The sequence below is a fragment of the Zingiber officinale genome, chromosome 3B, assembly GCF_018446385.1.
Source record: "Zingiber officinale cultivar Zhangliang chromosome 3B, Zo_v1.1, whole genome shotgun sequence".
Classification (NCBI taxonomy): domain Eukaryota; kingdom Viridiplantae; phylum Streptophyta; class Magnoliopsida; order Zingiberales; family Zingiberaceae; genus Zingiber; species Zingiber officinale.
The window spans coordinates 41,470,536-41,491,226 of NC_055991.1; the positions used below are offsets into that span (position 1 = coordinate 41,470,536).

At 39.1% G+C, this 20,691-nt stretch overlaps 1 protein-coding gene and 1 pseudogene across 1 annotated transcript; both read left to right on the forward strand.

Moving 5' to 3' along the window:
- The first annotated feature begins 764 nt into the window (after nt 1–764).
- LOC122054835 lies at nt 765–17,536 on the forward strand (annotated as a pseudogene).
- A 519-nt stretch (nt 17,537–18,055) lies between these two features.
- On the forward strand, nt 18,056–18,912 carry LOC122054837 (mechanosensitive ion channel protein 5-like). Its single transcript, XM_042616264.1, has 3 exons — nt 18,056–18,193; nt 18,263–18,465; nt 18,624–18,912. The coding sequence occupies exons 1-3, from the start codon at nt 18,113–18,115 to the stop codon at nt 18,910–18,912; spliced, it is 573 nt and encodes a 190-aa protein (XP_042472198.1). The 5' UTR covers nt 18,056–18,112.
- The last annotated feature ends 1,779 nt before the right edge of the window (nt 18,913–20,691 follow it).

The following is a 20,691-nucleotide window of genomic DNA, read 5'->3' on the forward strand; positions in this document are numbered from 1 at the left end:
GCTTATTGCTGGAGGAACTTCTACGCTTAACCTAATCTGCAAATAAGATGAGCTATCAGGGAATTGACATAACCATACTTCCTGGACAAATTGATTCTCGTGAACTTGTAGGACTAATAATCGATTGAATGCACTCAGGCAAGGGGAAGAGAGATAGCAAGAAAGCTATAGCCTTGAAGCAAGATTGCCTCTTCATTTCAATTGCCAGATGAACAAACAAACATATTTCCAAATTATACAAGAAGATAGGTAGAAAGTAAGAAAATTATAGCCTTGAAGCAAGACTACCACTTCCACTTGACTATCAGATCAATTAGAAGTAAAAACGATTTAGAAGGTAGAAAAAGGAAAGGTACAGACAGTGGAGTGAGGCCCTTTGGTCTCCGTCACAATGAGGTTGGCTGGCAACCTATCTTTCGTCTTCTGAGCAGCGGAGACACTAACTTGGGCATGGAAAGGCCCCGGGTTTCGCGAGGGAGGTGAGTGAAGGCGCGGGAGGGAAGAGGTGGCGAAAGACAAAGGTTTGGGGAGGGAGATGGGGATAGCAAAGGACAGATTGCAGGAGCGCGAGGAAGAGAGGATGGGCGGGGCGAAGATGCCAACTATCTCCATCTCCAGATGCTCCAGATCCTTCCACCGCCGCACCAGCTTCGGGATTCGAAGGTCGTCCTCCAGCATCAGGTTGTCCGGCAAAGCCAGCGCCTTCAATCTCAGGCATCTGCGCTAATAATCGATGAGCAAATTCGTCGAACAGGTAGTGAGCGATGAGGGCGACGAAACTAGAAGGAGGCATAGACTCACTTGACAGAGGCATAGGCGAGGTCGTGGATGGAGACGGCAGAGGAAAGGGGGAAGGCGAGTTGGTCGACGACGCCGCGGGAGCAGTGGAGGGCGAAACGGAGGAAGGCGGAGAAGGAGAGGGGGGAGTGGAGGCAGTAGCGGAGCGCAAAGGTGCAGGAGAAAGGGCTCCAGGGCGTGAAATCGAGGGAGCGGAAGTTGAGGCGACGCCAGCAGCTAGGGTCGAGGGAGGCGCGGTACCAGGACTTGCAGACGAAGGGGACGGCGACGGCGAGATCTCCGAGGGTGAGGCGGCGGAAGGGGAAGAGGGAGATGAGGCTGAGGTTTAGGTTTAGGCTGAGAGAAGGGGCACGATATTGGTTTAGGTTTGGAGGGAATTTTGTGAAGTGTTGTAAATTTTGGCCGGTGAAAAAATTAAATTATTTTTTTTTGTTCATTAACATCGGGTTTTAAAAACCGCTGTTAAAATCGGTGTCTATTAACAAAAAAAAAGGCGCTCATAGACACCAGCTAAAAAACCGATGTCTATGAGCGAAAATCTGCGCTCATAGACACCAGTTTTTAGAAAAATCGGTGTAAAATACTCAAAGACATCGGTTTTTGCTTAAAACCGTTGTTGTTCCACTGATGTCTATGAGGGTTTTTCTTGTAGTGAAACCATAAAACAACTAAGTGTGAGCCGGCTCGGCTTGACACCACAACATCAAACCAAATACAAGAAACCACAAAGCTGATCTCCAAGTCCTCGTCGAGTTATTACAATACCAAATTCACAAAATTCAAAGTGCAAAATAAGAAGTAAACAAAACTAAAACACCATCCTCGGATGTGACGTGGGACTGACAGTTAGGATCCTCCTAGTGTGCATGTATCATCTACCTATTTCCTAGCAAAAGAAAAATCAGTACATAGGGTGGCGAGTGCTGGGACTCAGTGGGCAATAGACAAATAGTGCATGGGTATAGTAAAGAACTAGAGATGCAAAGGTATACAGTTTCATAGGGAAAAATATCATGAACTACAGAGATATCATAATGAATATCCATACCTGAATCCGTATACTAAGCAAGTAATAGTAAGTCAGGTGTAGTGAGAATATGATAATACTGCTCATAACTTCAAGGGTAACATATGAGGTATATGCATACTACTGATAAGAATGCCAATGTTGAAGCACATGCATCAGGTATATAACTCAACATATGTAAGCATATCACAGCCATATGGATACAATAAGAACAACAGCATAAGCAAACAGAATAATAAAAGTGTATGCACAGGTGGCCACCCCGCACACCTCTCTACACCACGACCTCTGTAAGGTCGAGAGGACGAATCAATGAAAAATGTACATCACTCCAGTCGTCATTACTCTCGAGTGACCAAGTGGACAAGCGCATAGTAGCTAACTAGCTATATAGCAATGGGGGTCCTTGCTGCTCGTATCTCCAGCCTCACTACCCATGAGTGACCGAGTGGGATCACTACAGGACAAGCAACACACTCCAGCTATCATTATCCATGAGTGGCCAAGTGTGTGGCCCTAACTGACGACTCTCTCATATTACAAGGGAGACAATGGTCGTCAGTATACATGCAATGATATGATGCGCAAGATGCAACAACCACCATATATATATAAACAGAAATAAAGCATGCTACAGTAAGCCAGCGTGCTCAATAAGGTATGTGAATAAACAGCAATCAAGGTAAATAAGCATAGTATCTAATATCTACTAAGTATCATAGATGGCAACAAGAGACTATATGGATATGGAACCGATCAGCTCAAAGATCAAGTGGGTAAGTATCAAGCACAGGAAAAATATGAGTCAAGGCAAGATAAATACAACATTTATCTGAATATAAAGCTTATGCACTAAGGTCAAAGTACTGAAGAATCAAAGTAAGAAGTACTCGCCTTTAACTGTAGATCGTGCTGAATTTTAACTATAGATCGTGCTGAACTATCTCCACTTTGGAACACTTGTCTCGTATCAGAGTCCTGCAATAAATCATACGATTACAACCTAATCCCTTCATACATCAATTAGCTACCCAAATCCAAAACCAAATCAGGAAATCCTAATTGACTTCACCTAATCCATCCACTTCCTAAATGTTAATCAACCTTTTTAACAATCTGATTTCAATAACATCATCAAACTAATGCTTCAATCAATCATGTAAGTGGATTTACAAAGTTGTCCAAAATTAACTGATTCAAATCATCCCCATTCCACAATCAACCATTATTTTACTCAATCAACTCTAATAAAAGTTTATACACAAGCATACATACCCCAACACTAATTGCTCCCGCTGTCAATTCACTATTGTGGACACTTGTATTTATAAATTGGTGGTCACGGAGCAAAATGGTGTTATTGTCCTCCAACCTAAAACACCTCAAATTTGTATAGAATAAAGATCTGGCATAAGGGAAGAGATTAATCGCATATAGTGAGAAGATAGAGCATTCTGCTTGTCACCAATGAAAGGGATGAAGGAAAACTGTAGCAAGTTGATCTAGGGCACCACAGTGTGTCCCTGTTTATACCTGAGGGAAGCCAACTCGAAGTGGACTGACAACAGAGGTATGGAGGTAGGTCGAGTGACAATCCATCGAAGAACTCCTCGAGTCAATTTCCCCCTTCTGGCGACGGCTGTACCCGATGGTAGAACATTCACAGCAGCTATTGAAGGGGAGATGTGGTGGTGGTTAGACACAAGATGAGGTGACATCAGGCAACATCGATCGGGTGGTGCTGATGTGATAGGGCGACAGTGTTAAGGCATAGGTGATAGATCGAGAGAAGGGAAATCGTGAGGGAGAGAAGGGCGAACCCTCAAGTTGGCGGCCGACCTTCGAGATGGTACTCCGACCATCGGTGCTAGGGTAGCGAGCATCCGTGATCTAGTGGCGATGGCAAGGGGCAATGGGAGAGGCAACGATAGAGTGAATCGAGTGAGAGAGGAAATGGTGGTGTGCGGTGGTGAGAGGAGGAAAGAAGGAAAGAATCTGCTAAGTATATATACTTAGGTTTTTATTAATTAAACCCTAAGTTAACTCTTCAATCAACTCCCACCTAAATGGTTATTCCAAACAGGCTTTCTCTAAACCTAATCGATTCATCCACTCAAATGTGTCATACGACCTCCATTTAAATCGTAAAAAAAAAAAAAAATCCAATAAGGTTATTCCTCCAATAACACTTATTATTTAATTGCTGGATTTTACATTTCCCCCCACTAATAAAAATTTGGTCCCCAAATTTACTGCTCTAACCCAGGGATCCTTATATAAGGGTAACAACTAATCAGCATACCCATATATTAGTCCATCCTAATATCATGATTAAATCTCTAATTGTAAGGGATGATTCTGTGGGTTATAAGCTCACCTTACTTCTGCTACTCCCACACTGCTACCTAGCCACCTGTGAGTTAAATCTACCAAACACAAATGGTTTGCAAAACTGTCTCTAAAATTCATATCACACACTAATAGCAGATCCTCTAATGTCCGTATGGTGTGCTTAGACTGCCCATCTATCTAACGATGGAAAACTATATTAAAATAGAGCTCAATGCTCATGGTTTGCTACAAACTCTACCAGAACCACGATGTGAATCGTAGATCTCTATCCAATATGAAACTCAGAGATATACCATGAGGTATGGTAATCTCTCTATAGTATAAGTCTGCTAATTGATCCAAAGAATCCATCATACTGATTGATAGAAAGGGAGTAAATTAGTCAACTAATCAATGATTACCCAAATCATATCATTTTTTTTCCATGTCCTACATAATCACATAATAAAATCCATCAAACATGCTTTCATTCCTATTCCAGTATCCAAATCTATTGAAACAATCATGCTAATATCCAATGTTCAACCTCCACTTGTTGACATACTAGATATCAAGCTACAAAATTTGCGATGTCTTTCCTCATGTCATTCCACCAATAGGAACATTTCAAGTTTTTATACATCGGGTACCATCCGAATATATTGCAAATCTCGATCGATATGATTCATGGAGTAACTCCTCCTGGACAGGATGAGACTCAGGAAACACAATCTCCCACGGAGATAATGAATCTCGGATACATGATGTCTCCCCTTTCATCGTGAAAATGATAGCTACTATCTCCCAAATTATGAGTCAAATAATTCTTCTCATAATCTTTCAACTATCGAGAAGAATATGGAGCTACTCCACCATGCTGCTACAAAATTGTACCTAACCCCTGGTATGATACATCTGTGTAGAGTATAAATCTGTCTACACAAGAAGGTAAAACTCAAACAGGTGCAGTTATCAGCTTTTCATTTTAGCTCCTAAAACTGGTCTCATAAGCCTCTATCCAAGTAAGTTCCCTACCCTTCTTGGGTAGTACAGTTAATGGCATAACACTAGAGAAACCCTTAACCTATCTCTGGTAATCTCCAGCCAGACTGAGGAAGTTGCGAGTCTCCTGTATAGACTTTGGCTACTCCCAACTGGTAACAACCACTATCTTCTATGGATCCACTAATATGCCCTTGCTAAAGATAATGTGTCCCCAGAAACCCTATAGAAGATAGCTTAATATGCGTATTTACTAAACCTTGCATAGAGATGTTCTCGTCGAAGCATCTCCAAAAATATGCAAGGATATTGTTCGTGATCCACCTCAGACCAGGAATATATCACAATATTGTCAATGAAGACAATTACAATTGATCCAAAGTCCCTAGGAATATCAAATTTATTGAGTCCATGAAATATCTAAGGCGCTGTAAGCCTAAATAGTAAAACCAAGGACTTATAATGTCCGTACATTAGGCACACTCAACTGTACGATCACTAACAACAAGTCTGTAATATGATCACTGACCATAAATCACCAAATTCATAATATCATAGACCTGCTACTCTCCATGTCACTACACATAATAAATATCAAATGATAGATCATCAAGTCAAATATCTACTAATAAATCCTCAGAAAATAACACATCACAACATCTAATCTCACAAAATCATCAATCTCAAACCATCCTCAACATCAATCAAACCTGATAATTTTCCAGTGACCAATTCTCATCATGGTATACTATTAAGATGTAAAAATATATCACCATCCTACCTAAGATGTATGAGTACTAAAGTCCAAGAGATATCCCTTGACTTCTTGATCAATAATTTACAACTCTCCAAATGGTAGAGATACGATCAATCCATAAGATATAAGTATAAAAACTCTACTAATCCTATCCAAAAATATCCAAAGAGTATGCCAAATCTCATTATTTCAAATACTAAAATATCCACAGTAAAGGAATGATAATCTAAAATTCAAAGGGTCACTCAATCTCCTGACTAAGAGTCTACCCATCAGAGAATATCAATATAAATCTCATAATCATACCCATAAAATGTCCTCCGATAACTATCGACAATATGTTGAACACCCTCTGATATGAAATATAGATTTCAAGACCTTGGGTAAATAGTCATGTTGTTAAGGTCTTGAACTACTTATAGAGAAAATGATAGTTGAGTCAACTAACCATTGCCTTGTAATATATCATACTATGATAGCTCCACCTGAGGTTCAGTAACCTCTAGTGACAAGCCATGAACACAAGGGCAGACGAGCACCGTCACTAGATAGCTGATCAAACTAATTGTCAATCAACCCACTGCTCCTAAAAGATCATCATCTATAACAATTGAATTTCATAGGTGTTAACCAACTTTCACTATGTTCTTCGCATAATTGCGGGTTGTATAACTCTAGATATCATCGAGGATATTTAATCATATACAATCGGTTCATGAGTCAAGATCTCTAATGGAACAACATTAGGCGAGTCGACTGACCATCGCCTTATTCTCAAAACCATCTTCTGCTTCCTCCTTCACGTGGTGCTTGGTCACGTAAAGGATATACAGCTAACATCATTTGTTCCGTAGTAGTACAAGTTATGTATCTGAATGTATTCTCCAAGTTATATACCTATGAAACAATTGTATCTCGTAAGTGTTAAGCAGCTAGCTCTACACTTTTGCACATCAATGGGGTCATATATCTGAATATACCTTCTAAATTATCCAACAAGGTATATACAGTCAATGATCAAAGTCCTCATGGAATAGGATACATCGATCCTCTACAAACTAGTCAAGCCAACAATGGTATGCAGCTAATTCAATCTATTCTACGTATGTACAAGTCATGTACTCGAATGTGTCTTCCAAGTCATCTAACTAAACATAAGTAACCCAAAAATTGGTATCTTCATGAAATAGAGTAGGTCAGTCCCCTACTGATCGAACTAATAAGAGAAAATCAGTCCTCTACTAACTAAACCAACAAGAATGAATCAGTCCTCTACTGACCAAACCAATAAAAATGAATCAATCCTCTACTAACCGAATCAACACGAGTAAATCAATACTCTACTAATCGAGCCAAGATGATATTTAGCAGATACTATCCACTACCCAATTAGTAATAGCAGAAACTAGTAGTACTGGTGGTATGGTAGAAGAAATCTCATGAGACTGAAATCCCTAATCTTTAGTAGGGACTGATGACCTAAATAGTAGCTGACCCAACACATGGCATATATACTACAAATAACTAGACAAGTTCCAATAGAAGTGTATGATAATAGTATATAAACATACATCCTATAGCTTGGAGATACCTTGTCGCTGCTTGGTCCCAAAAGTCAAAAAGTCACATCGAGAAAATAAAACACGAGAATCCAAAAATATGAGAAAATAGGCCTCGTAAACATATAGCTCTGATACCAATAAATTGTCACGCCCCGAGGGTAAGGTTATCCAACAAAAATCGAACAACACCTCCCCTGTAGCAATGACAAATGAAACTAGTATACATTACCACAAGGCTACTCACAAGCTAATAATAACAGCCTACACGGCTGGAACATACACAATCACATAGTGATATACACATTCCACACGGCTGGAACAGAAAGAACATAATCGCGTAGTTATATAATAAGCAGTCTACACTGCTGTAACAAAATACAACGGAAGTCACCAAATTATTGATCTCAAAACCATAAAACAACTAAGTGTGACCGGCTCGGTTTGACCCCACAATATCAAACCAAATACAAGAAATCACAAAGCTAAACTCCAAGTCCCCGTCAAGTTATTACAATACCAAATTCACAAAATTCAAAGTGCAAACAAAGCAGTAAACAAAACTAAAACACTGTCATAGGATGTGATGTGGGATCGACAGTCAGGATCTTCTAGGTGTCCATGTATCATCTACCTGTTTCCTGGCAAAAGAAAAACTAGTTCAAGGGGTAGTGAGCGCTTGGACTCATTAGGTAATAGACAGATAGTGCATGAGTATAGTAAAGAACTAGAGATACAAAGGTATACAGTCTCATAGGTAAAAGTATCATGAACTACAGAGATATCATAATGAATATCGATACCTGAATCCAATACTAAACAAGTAATAGTAAGTCAGGTGTAGTGAGGATTTGATAATACTGCTCATAACTACAAGAATAACATGTGAGGTATATATACATACTATCGATAAGCATGCCAATATCGAAGCACATGCATCAGATATATAACTTAACATATGTAAGTATATCACAACCATATGGATACAATAAGAACAACAACATAAGCAAACATAATAATAAAAGTGTATGCATGGATGGTCACCCCACCCACCTCTCTGCATCATGACCCCTGTATGGTCGAGAGGTCGGATCAATGATAACTGTATAACACTCTAACCGCCACTACTCTTGAGTGACCAAGTAGACAGGTGCATAGTAGGTAACTAGCTACGTAGCAATGGGGGTCCTTGCTGCTCACATCTCCAGCCGCCACTACCCATGAGTGACCGAGTGGGAGCACTACAGGACAAGTGGCACACTCCAACTACCACTATCCATGAGTGACCGAGTGTGAGGCCCTAACTAACAACTCTCTCACACCACAAGGGAGATAGTAGTCGTTAGTATACATGCAATGATATGATGCGCAAGATGCAACAATCATCATATATATATAAACAAAAATAAGGCATGCTACAGTAAGCCAGCGTGCTCAATAAGGTATGTGAATAAATAGTAATCAAAGCAAATAAGCATAGTGTCTAATATCTGCTAAGTATCATAGATAACAACAAGAGACTGTATAGATATGGAATAGATCAGCTTAAAGATCAAGTGGATAAGTATCAAGCATAGGAAAAATATGAGTATAGTCAAGATAAATACAACATTTATCTAAATATAAAGCTCATGCACTAAGGTCAGAGTACTAAAAAACTAAAGTAAAAAGTACTCGCCTTTAACTATAGATTATGCTGGATTGTGTCTACTTCGGAACAGTTGTCTCATATCAGAGTCCTGTAACAAATCATACGATTACAACCTAATCCCTTTATATATTAATTAGCTACCCAAATCCAAAACCAAAACCAAATAAGGAAATCCTAATTGACTTCACCCAATCCATCTACTTCCTAAAGGTTAATCAACTTTTTTAACAATTTGATTTCAATAACATCATCAAACTAATGCTTCAATCAATCATGTAAGTGGATTTACAAAGTTGTCTAAAATTAACTGATTCCAATCATCCCCATTCCATAATCAACCATTATTTTACTCAATCAACTATAATAAAAGTTTATACACAAGCATACATACCCCAACACTGATTGCTCCCACTGTTAATTCACTATTGTGGATGCTTGCCTTTATAAATTGGTGGTTGGAGCAAAATGGTGTTGCTATCCTCCAACCTAAAACACCTCAAATCTGTACAGAGCAAAGATCTGGCATAAGGGAAGAGATTAATCACACATAGTGAGGAGATAGAGCATTCCGGTTGTCACCAATGAAAGGGATTAAGGAAAACTATGGCAAGTTGATCTAGGGCACCACAGTGTGTCCCTATTTGTACCTGAAGGGCGCTAGCTCGAAGTGGACCAACAACAGACATATGGAGGTAGGTCGGGTGATAATCCATCGAGGAACTCCTCGAGTCGATTTCCCCCTTTCGGCGACGGCTGTACCTGACGGTAGAACATTCATAGCAGCGAGCGAAGGAGAGATGTGGTGGTGGTCGGACACAAGATGAGGTGACATCAGGCAACATTGCCCGGGTGGTGCTGACGTGATAGGGCGATAGTGTTAAGGCACAGGTGATAGATCGAGAGAAGAGAAATCGTGAGGGAGAGAAGGGCGAACCCTTAAGTTAGCGGTCGACCTTCGAGATGGTACTCTAACCATCAGTGCTAGGGCAACCAACATCGATGATCCAGTGGCGGCGACAAGGGGTGAGGGGAGAACCAACAATGAAGTGAATTGATTGAGAGAGGAAATGGTGGTGTGCGGCGGTGAGAGGAGGAAAGAATAGGCTAAGTATATATATTTAGGTTTTTATTAATTAAATCCTAAATTAACTCCTCAATCAACTCTCACCTAAATGGTTATTCTAAATAGACTTTCTCTAAGCTTAATCGATTCATCCCCTCAAATATGTCATATGACCTCCATTTAAATCCCATAAAAATTCTAAAAAATTCAATAAGATTTTTCCTCCGATAACACTTATTATTTAATTGTCGGGTTTTACACCCGAAGCCCGAATGTGTAATTTTGGAGATAACTCTACACCTGATAAGTAGAGGTAAGTCACTGGAGGAGAGTGACTAAGTGAGAATGCATCCCCATTCGAAGGGACAGTAGGCATTAGTCTAATTTATGTCCATTTTAGAAACTTAAATTGAAACCCTAACTAGATCCTGGTCTTAGGGAGACATGATATAATTATTATTTCTTATTATTATTATGCTAACATTGTCTTGTAGGTTATTAGACTAACACCTTTTACAGAACAAAATAAGCACAAAAGACCTCAGATGAATAGTACCTGAGGTGCCTTCCATGGTATGGAAGGCGCCTTCGCACTGTTCATGGAAGGTGCCTTCAATGCCATGGAAGACATCTTCCGCAGGATAAAATTTAGATTTCATTGCAGATAAGGAATGGGTGGTTCAGGATCAGATTCCTCACATTGGAGGCGCCTTCAAGGCTATGGAAGGCACCTTCCTTGATCAATAAAAGGATATTTCGTCCAAGGCTTCAACAACTTCCATACGAGCTTCTACGCGTTTGATCGGCTTTCTGACTACTCCAACTTACTGCTACCCTACTACGACTCTACTATGCTTGACCGCAGTCGAGAATCTGGCCAAACATTGAGTTCGAGCCGACCGTCTATAAATAGTGTTTGGTAAAAAGTTAATTACTGTACTTACTTTGTATAAACGAGAAGTGTAGCCTGTTACACTTCTTTGACTCTCTTTGTATTCGATTAATCTTCTGGCGATTTCGCAAGAGCTTTTAGTGTATATCCATTGATAGGTCCGTGACACCTGGGTCTTGGAGTAGGAGTCACTGAAAGCTCCGAACCAAGTAAATCCTTGTGTTCATGTTTTTTTTTCATTTCTATCTATTTTTTTCGCTGCATACTTTTGTTTTTAAAACGGAAAAGATAAGATTTTCAAAACCACGTAATTCACCCCCTCCTATCACATGCGTCTCCATCCAACAAGTGGTATCAGAGCTGGTTCTGCTCTGAATTAGTGCAACCACCAATCAAGCCGGTGGAACTATTTTTTAAAACATTTTCAATTTTTCATAATTTATTTGAGTTGGTAAAATTCACCATTTCAAATAACTATTTCTTGTTCGGTTTTTACTCGAAATCGGTGCAACACCACTCGAGTCATCAATTTCTTTTCTCTCTCAAGCACTTCTAATCTAAGACCAAGTCTTGGTCTCTCCTTCTAGCTTTCCTTTCTCAACAATCAAATGACCCAAGTTAAGGGATTCAGCAGCACTCATCCTCCTCTCTTCAATGGAAATAACTTTCCATACTGGAAGAAGAGGATATAAGATTACTTGAAGATGGACATCAAGCAATGGTTCACCATCCGACGAGGGTACTAGGCACCTATAAATGAAGCAACAAAAGTATCAATCGATCTAGAAAGATAGAGTCCAGAAGATAAAAAGAAAACTCAGATCAACTCCAAAGCATTGAACATGATCCAGTGTAGAATCACAAAAAAAGAACTCAACCGAGTCGGCGCACATGAGAACGTAAAGGAACTATGGGACACACTCGTCATGTTACATGAATGAACTCTCGATTCAAAGGTAACGAAATGCGACCTACTCCTCAATTCATTATTTATCATTAAAATGCAGGACAGTGAGACCACAAATCAGCTCCATGCTTGAATCAAGGATATCCTTAATGATCTTCACCTAATCAGACACCATCTCGAAAATTGGGACATAATAAGGTATGCTCTTAGCTCTTTTCCTCGAAACACACTATAGGTATCGATTATAGATGCCTATAAGGTTTTGAGGAACCTCTCCAAATTAAAATTAGATGAATTATTTTGTGAACTTGAGTTGTATGAACAAACTAACAGCTCAAAGGTCGAGAAAGGAATCACCTTTCTTGTAGGTGCTTCAAAGGGAACTAAACCTAAAGCTGAAACTGAATCCAAAATCTTCTCTTCTCTATTCAACATCTCCTCTTCTCCACCTCAAGATCTTTCCTAACTTCTTCAAGAGCACCCACTTTCCTTCTTCAATAATCATTCTCACCTCACTTATCTTTTAATCATTTCTCATCTTTTGAAAAATATTTGACGTGGGAGTGGAGGATCTAGTAGAGAAAATGATCCAGAGAAAGGTAAAGGAAAAGAGAAGGCTACTTCTAAAGGAAAAGGTAAATGGGTTGCATGTGACAAAGGTAATGACAATGAATATTGATATGGGTTATGATAGGTCAGCCTGTCATATGACGTGGAGGTCAAGGTCAAGAGACAAAGAAGAAGACCATAGTTGGGTAAATGTATGATTAATAGGATAATGGTTGATCGAATAAAAGATTTTCTGCAAGTGCTCAGTCAGGCGGCGCTTGACCGAGATTAGAAGCACTTAGCCTTATATATAACTTTTAGTATATTACTAGTCGAGTGAAGGTCGAGCGAGTACCAGTGTGCGTATATATGCTCGGCCGAGCAAAGCCTGACCGAGCTTAATAGTATTTAGTCTTATATGTATAGCTTTAAGTATATTATCAGCCGAGTGAAGGCCGAGCGAGTACTAGTGTGCGTATACGAGCACGACCGGGCAAAGCCCGACCAAGCATAAAGGCATGTAGCCTTATATATAACTTTTAGTATATTACCAGTCGAATAAAGGTCGAGCGAGCACCAGTGTGCGTATATGTGCTCGGCCTGGCAAAGCCTGATCGAGCGTAAAGGTACTTAGCCTTATACATAGCTTTTAATATATTACCGGTCGAGTGAAGGTCAAACAAGCACTAGTGTACGTATATGCGCTTGACCGAGCAAAGCCTGACTGAGTATAAAGGTACTTAGCCTTATACATAGCTTTTAGTATATTACCGGCTGAGTGAAGGCCAAGCGAGCACTAGTGTACTTATATGCGCTAAGCCGGGCAAAGCCCGACTGAGCGTAAAAGCACTTAACCTTATATATAGCTTTTAGTATATTATCGGTCGAATGAAGGCCGAGCGAGCACCAGTGTACGTATATGTGCACGACTGGGCAAAGCCTGATCGAGCATAAAGGCGCTCAGCCTTATAAAGCTTATAGTACATTCTTGGTCAAAACATGCTTAGCAGAAAGTATTCTCAATATATACATGACCAGCTTGAATGACTGTCTGAAACATGCTTAGTAGAAGGTATTCTTAATATATACATGAACAACTTGAATAACCGTGTGAAACATGCTTAGCAGAAGGTATTCTCGATATATACATGACTGGCTTAAATGACCGATCGAGACATGCTCAACAAAAGGTATTCTCAATATATATATACGGCTTGAATGATCGGTTGAAATATGGTTAACATAAGATAACATATAAGTATGATAGCTTGGCAAATTTGGTGGAAAATATTCTCTAGAAGTTTCTTCAGTTATAGGGACGTGTGCTTATGCATACTTCATGAGGAATATGAGTCATAAATGACAAAAGAGGTACATTTGGGGTACAAAAAAGATTCCTTAAAGGATTATTGTAAGCAGTCTAAAGTTGACTTCATCTCCTAACAAACTCTAACAAATCGGGGACTACCTCATGACTACGGAGGTTATATGAGATAGTATTAAAAGGGGGATCCTCTCCGTTGGCAAGGTACGCAAACTCTAGCATCCAAAACTCTATTTCTAAGTACTTTCGTTATTTTACTTCTTCTTCTTCTTCTTCTTCTTCTTCTTCTTCCACCTTCAAGAGAGGAACTAACTTGAGAGTCGGAGGGCCTAGCTAGAGATCCCCACCTGGTCTTAGGTCACTAACGCTTTGTTGGCTCGTCTCACTGTGTATAGGACCATTGAAGAGCTCTTTCAGGTCTCCAAGAGCACATCTTCATTGGAACCACCTTCACCGGAGCTATCGCGCCACCTCGAGATTTCAGACAGGATCAAATATGACATTATTTTTGAAATAATGAGCAAAATTCTATATATGATTCTCTCATTACTCGTAAAATTATTTACACTAGATACTTAGACCCTACTAACATGGAAGTTTTAGGAATTAAGGAAGATGTAGATTGGTTGATTAGTACTTTTGATTAGAATGATACGATATATTCACATCAACCAACATATACCCACCTTGCTCTTGAATTTTTGAGTTCCATAGAGATTCATTTCACCATTGATGAGGATTATGTTGGCAACATCAGTTTTAGATTGATGAATAAGGAGTTTCAGTGGACACCTAATGACTTTGATAATAGTTTTGTCCTACCTTCAGGGGGATCTCGCAAGTTTGATTAAAGTTTTGATAACAATTGCTTTTGGAGTTCAATTGCTGGTTTGAGTGAACCTTATGACCCTTCTAGATCTAAAGCTTCTAACATGCAAATCCCATTTTCTGATACCTCCACCGTGTAATGAGTAAGGCTATCTTTGGTAGAGGTGAAAGTGACAGAGTAGTTAGAAAAATAGAGCTTTATTCTTTTTGGGCTATGCTTCATAAAGTCGATTTTGATACCAATTTCTTCTTTTGCAAACACTTGTGAAATCTAGGAAGGCAGCCTCAAGATGGATTATTTTTGGTGGTTTGATAACCCAGCTAACTATAAATTTAGATTGTGAATTGGATGGTCTAGAAATTGTTCATGGCAATCATAAAATTGATCTCGATACATGTCTTACCATTCGAATGATATGCCGGGATGAGAACAACTTTGCCTTTCCTGAGAAGGATGATTTTCCATTACCTATACTTTGCCTCGAGCATATCACAGTTTGTAACCCCGCCAACTGGGTTATCACAGACATAGTTCCCGAGTTTGCCCCCACCCCTGTGGCATACACTGAGCCCTCGTCATTTGGACAGTCGTAGCTGTTCTAACATCCAGAATCTACTAGGCATTATTTTACCTATGGTACGGGTCCTTACAGATTTGATTTATCTGATTTTCATGCCTCTTTGGATTTGCTTCATGAGAATCATAGTACCCAATAATAATTATCTGATGACCAATTCCAAGTGGTTCGTGATCACTTTTAGTTCATGGGAAACTTTTAAGGCTAGGTGGCTAAATTTGTTCAAAACTACGACATTGAGCAGGAGATCATGGAAGACTTTAGGCATTCCATGGATATCACTAGATAACAAGTGGCTACTCTTTTTCAGTATCATGAACTTCTTAGCCAACTTCCCGAAATGCATGCATTTCCTCCTAGACCACATATTACTCGGTCTGGAGATCTACCTCCCTATCCTTACCCTCTCCCTCCTCGAGGTCCTCCTTTTCCACCTCCTCCATCATATTAATTTCATTGGGACGATGAAAAGTTTTAAGTCTGAGGGGGGGTGTTGTACTTAGTGTCATTTTCTTTGCAGTTCAATTTCATTTTGCTTGTTTTCATGCTACTTCTTATTCTGAGTGCAATTTTTCTTTGATTATTTTGATTGTCACTTTGACTATCTTTTTAATTATTTTGAGGCTTATCGAGAACATCAATCTTCACCTTACTATTGGCTTGTTTAATGGAAAAACTGTTAGCACATTTATATTTAGATTCATGTTGTTATTTGAGATAGTGCTATATGTTTGGTGAATTTCTTTTCTCTATCTCTAGTAGCATGAAGTGATCATTGCATTGTAATGAGATAAACTTGAGGGTTGGCCTGATCTTAAGGATCTTATTTTCATTTACTTAAGTTTGAATAGTAGATAATTCTAAAATAGTTATGATTCATCCTATTTATTTAGTACTTAGATTTCTATGGTGATTTCTTAGACTATACACTACAACAAAATTGTTAAAAGACAACACCATAAAGATAACGGTTTTAGAAGGAACTGTTGTTAATTTGGTAAAAGACAACGATTTTTGACAAAACCGTTGTCTTTGAGCGCTCGAAAAAAAATAAAAGACAACGATTTTGTAAAAACCGTTATCGTTGAGCGACTTTTTGTAAAATCAACAACACCTTTTACAACAGTTTTCTAAAATTGTTGTCTTTAAGCACGTTTTTAGGGGTCAAAGACAACAGTTTTAATAAACTATTGTCTTTGACTTTATTCTTTCACCGTTTTTCCCCACTTCGTCGTTTTTGTTGTAGCAGTGATTTGCTTCCCTCTCTCTGAAAATTTTTTTGCGCCCTGTTTTCCCCCCTTAGACTACCTAAACCCTAAACCTCTCTCCTTATAAGATCTTTCTCAGGAGCGTGGGTGGTTGCTGCTGCTTGTGCAGATTGCTGGGTGGAGGCGGAGGCAGAGGCGCTCCTCCTCCTCCTCCTCTCTTCTCTACCTCCCCCTCTCTTCTCCTCCTCCTCTCTTCTCCGCCTCCCCCTCCTCTTCCACGTTCTCTTTACCTAAACTTCTACAGGAGACGAGGCCGAGACGGCGCACCTACGATCCCTACCTGGAGCCTCCAATCGCCTTCGCCTCTTCCAGATCGACCTCCTTGATCCGGACTCCATCCTCACAGCCATCAACAGCGTCTCCGGGGTGTTCCACCTCACCTCACCTTACATCATCACTCGCATCCAGGATCCCCAGGTCCGTATTTTCCCTTCCAGATCTCTCCTCCCTATTCTAACCTCGTTTCCTTTCTGATCAGAGGGAACTAATAGATCCAGCGGTGACGGGGACTCTCAACGTTCTCCGCGTGGCCAAAGAGAGCGGAGTGCGCCGGGTGGTCGTCACATCGTCGATCTCTTCCATCGTCCCCAATCTTGGATGGCCAGCAGATCGGGTCAACGACGAGAGCTGTTGGACTAGCCTTGATTACTGTCGGCAAAAAGAGGTGAGAATTTAAGATCACATCACAAGCCCTAAGCCTTCAAGCGGATGCTGTGCTGTAGTTATCACCTTCTGTGTGATGGTTTGGGTCATTGTCCCTCTTCAGCTATGGTATCAGGCATCCAAGACGATGGCCGAGAAGCTAAGGCAGCTTGGGAATTTGCAAATGAGAATCATTTGGATGTGGTAGTTGTCAATCCTGGGACTATGTTGGGACCGATCTTTCCGTCGACGATCAACTCCAGCATGACTGTACTCATGCAACTTCTTGAAGGTCTTGAATTGTCATTCACGATCACTATAAATCTCAGGTTTTGGAACATGTTTAACGATTCTCTCTAGCTTATCATGATCATCACATTGTCATTCACTGATCAGTATAAATCTCATATTTCATACAATGCTCAAAGAATCTATCTAGTTTTTAGGTTCGTGTTGTGCAATTCCTAACATATAACAACAGGAAAAATATATATATTAGTTTCTCAATAGATTTTAGGTATGAGAATCACATTAGAAAGACTATAATGACTACTTCATATAGGTTGGACTAGGTAACATAGTACACACACACACACACAAGACCAAAATTTTGAGCTACTTAGTCATTTTTGTGGTTCTAATGTTGGTTCTTTTCACCTACTTCTAACAAATGTCGCAAGTTATCAATTTGTTACCCTTCCTGCTTTCAGGAAATAAAAAGGCAATTAGTTAACTTTCCACTAGCTTAATCTGTTATCTAAAATGCTTATTTACAAATTACATAATTCCTCACCATAAAATGCTGTCAAACCAATATTTAATGTTGTCATAAATAGATTCACCATACTTATTCTGGGAATTGCCACCACCCATTTCTTTGTTCTTCTAAGCTCTCACCTTTTACTGCTAGTCTTTATTTTTGGCAACACTTTGAAGATGGTCTTCGAATCTATTATTTTCTTATTCGCAATGCACCCTTTTGATGTCGACGACCGCTGTGAAATAGATGGAGTTCAGGTACTTCTTAGCTCATACACATTCTCGTAGTATGGTAAATAGTTTCTTAAAAAAATTTCTAATTTCCAGATGTTTGTGGAGGAGATGAATATCTTGACTACAGTTTTCTTGAGGTTTGACAACCTTAAGGTTACATATCCAAACACCGTTCTGGCTACCTTGCCACTAGGCAACTTTTACCGGAGTCCAGATATGGGTGAATCTATCGACTTTTGTATTCATGTCGCAACTCCTGTGGAAAAGATCGCTATCATGAGAGAACGAATACTGGGGTAAGAACTAAGAAATCTACACTTTTACATGTTCTCACAAAGTTTTGAATGTTAACATGTCATTATTCTGGTTCTTCAACCTAATTTTTTAAGAATAGTTCCAGCTTCAGATCCACTTTACAATATTTCCAACGCGACTAATCAAACTCTTTTTGCAAGTATTTGGAGAACAAGAAGGAGCACTGGTATCCCGGCCTGCTGGTCGTTCTCAGAGATGTCGATGACATGAACAAATTGAAAATATCAATTTGGATGAGGCATCGTATCAACTTTCAAGATATGGGAGAAAGATTTGTGAGAAGAGAACTTGTTGTCCAAGAGATGATCAAGGTATTGAGAGAACTAGATATCGAGTATCGCATGGCTCCCCTTGATGTAAATGTGAGGAACATGCATGTTGTCAATTCCACTCGCCTACCATCTACTTGGACAACTTTCAACTCCTAGGAAACTTTAGATGACATTTTGCTTCTATACCTAATGACATTTTTTTTTACAAGAACCTTTATTTTTATCCTGACAAATTTGGCAAACTATTCAGATATGCTCCTTAGTTTCACTGCAAAGATATACCAAATCGCTATCAACATTTCAATGAGCTTCCCTAGTGGAAAAGTCAAGGTTGAAGCCTCAAAAACAAATGAGTGTCCTCAGTGAGGTATGTGCCGATCTTTAAGATTGGTTTTGTTGGTATGCCATGTATGCTATTTTTTCATGCTTATCCTTGGATGATAGGCTTTGAGGTTCAATAATTATGATCCTAACCCACTCCTACATGCATGTGGCGTTAGCATTGTCACTGCTTTTACTCAAGTAGGAGGCATAGTATTACAACCTCCCCGGGTATGGTTGTATGTTTTGTATTTTTACTTTTACGTATTATTTGAGGTTATTTATGACAACTAAAGAAAATATTGCAGCTCAGAGTTGGCAATGGAGAGGACTTTATTCCATCAAGGGGGAGATAGAATTTTAACCAAAAGGTGTGTTTTTTTTTCCTTTCAATGAGTTTATTCTTTAAATTATTAGGACCCTTGTATTGAAAAATCTAGACTGTGGTTTCACTTGGAGGCCTGACTATTCTTTCCAAGTTAAACTTGTGAAAATTCTAGGTTAACCAAAGTCCATCCAATCCTACCAGACAGGATTAGTGACTGGTTCCAGTTTCAACTTGCTGAAGTGAATTGTCCAAGATTTTGAAACTTGTCTCTTTTGATCATAAATAGCTTGCATGTTTTTACAAGATATGATAAATATTTCTTTTATTTATATGATTTTTTTACAAGATCTGATGATTTTTTTTATTTCTATAATTGTAGATTGTGCATTGTTAGCACTTACAATTTACTTGGAAGTTGTTTCGGTGTTGCACGACACAAGGTTAATAATAACTGATGCAAAATATAAAGGTAAAACCTAAATTATCATATCTTTGCTTATTCAGAAATAAAATCTCAAATTTATGTATACTTTTTAAATTGTGGAACCATTCATGACTCTGAAAGAATAACAAAGGCACACATATGGTAGCTGTTATAAAAACATATGTGTGTTTATTATTCTTTCGGGATAAGTTTTTTTATACATATAATAGCGTATTTCTTTTGATATCAATAGGTTGTTGATCTCCTGGTGCCTTATAACGGGGTAGAAATATTGGACTTTTTGATAGAGCTAGTGTGGGGAAGACTGGACTTATTATGGAACTGATGATCAACAATATTGGAAAAGGTTGGCATGAAAGAATCAACAAGTGAGGAAGAGGAGTCCAATGAAATCCTACAAGTTGTAGATTGTGATAGGACTTGGGTTGACAATAATTAAGTGCAATCCTACATGGCATGAACCACCATCACAAGTGTAACGCCCGCCCTCCCACTGCTCAAGGAGGGGCGGGGTTACTTACTTACATACGTGCATACATATAAATTCATGGCAGCGGAAACAGTTATTTAATTTTTTATTATTATTATTTCTACACTAACTGCAGTAAACATCAGGCTTATCATACTGAACATGTAAACATACTAGTATTCATGCATACTACATAATTAATGCTAACAACTTGAAATATAATTCATCATATCATAAGCATACTAGTATGAAACATGAAGGATATAAGTGCAGAACTATCCATACTAGTTAAAGTACTATCAAGGCATAAAAACAACACATGGTTCATATGCAAAACTTAGAACATAAAACATATAGCAGTTTGTTTTCTTC

Excerpts from the sequence above, each read along its gene's own strand:
- LOC122054837 (XM_042616264.1), top strand. The coding sequence starts at position 18,113 with ATGGTCTTCGAATCTATTATTTTCTTATTCGCAATGCACCCTTTTGAT. Across the intron at positions 18,194-18,262 it reads GTGAAATAGATGGAGTTCAG|ATGTTTGTGGAGGAGATGAA; the intron begins GTACTTCTTAGC and ends TCTAATTTCCAG. Across the intron at positions 18,466-18,623 it reads ATGAGAGAACGAATACTGGG|GTATTTGGAGAACAAGAAGG; the intron begins GTAAGAACTAAG and ends CTCTTTTTGCAA.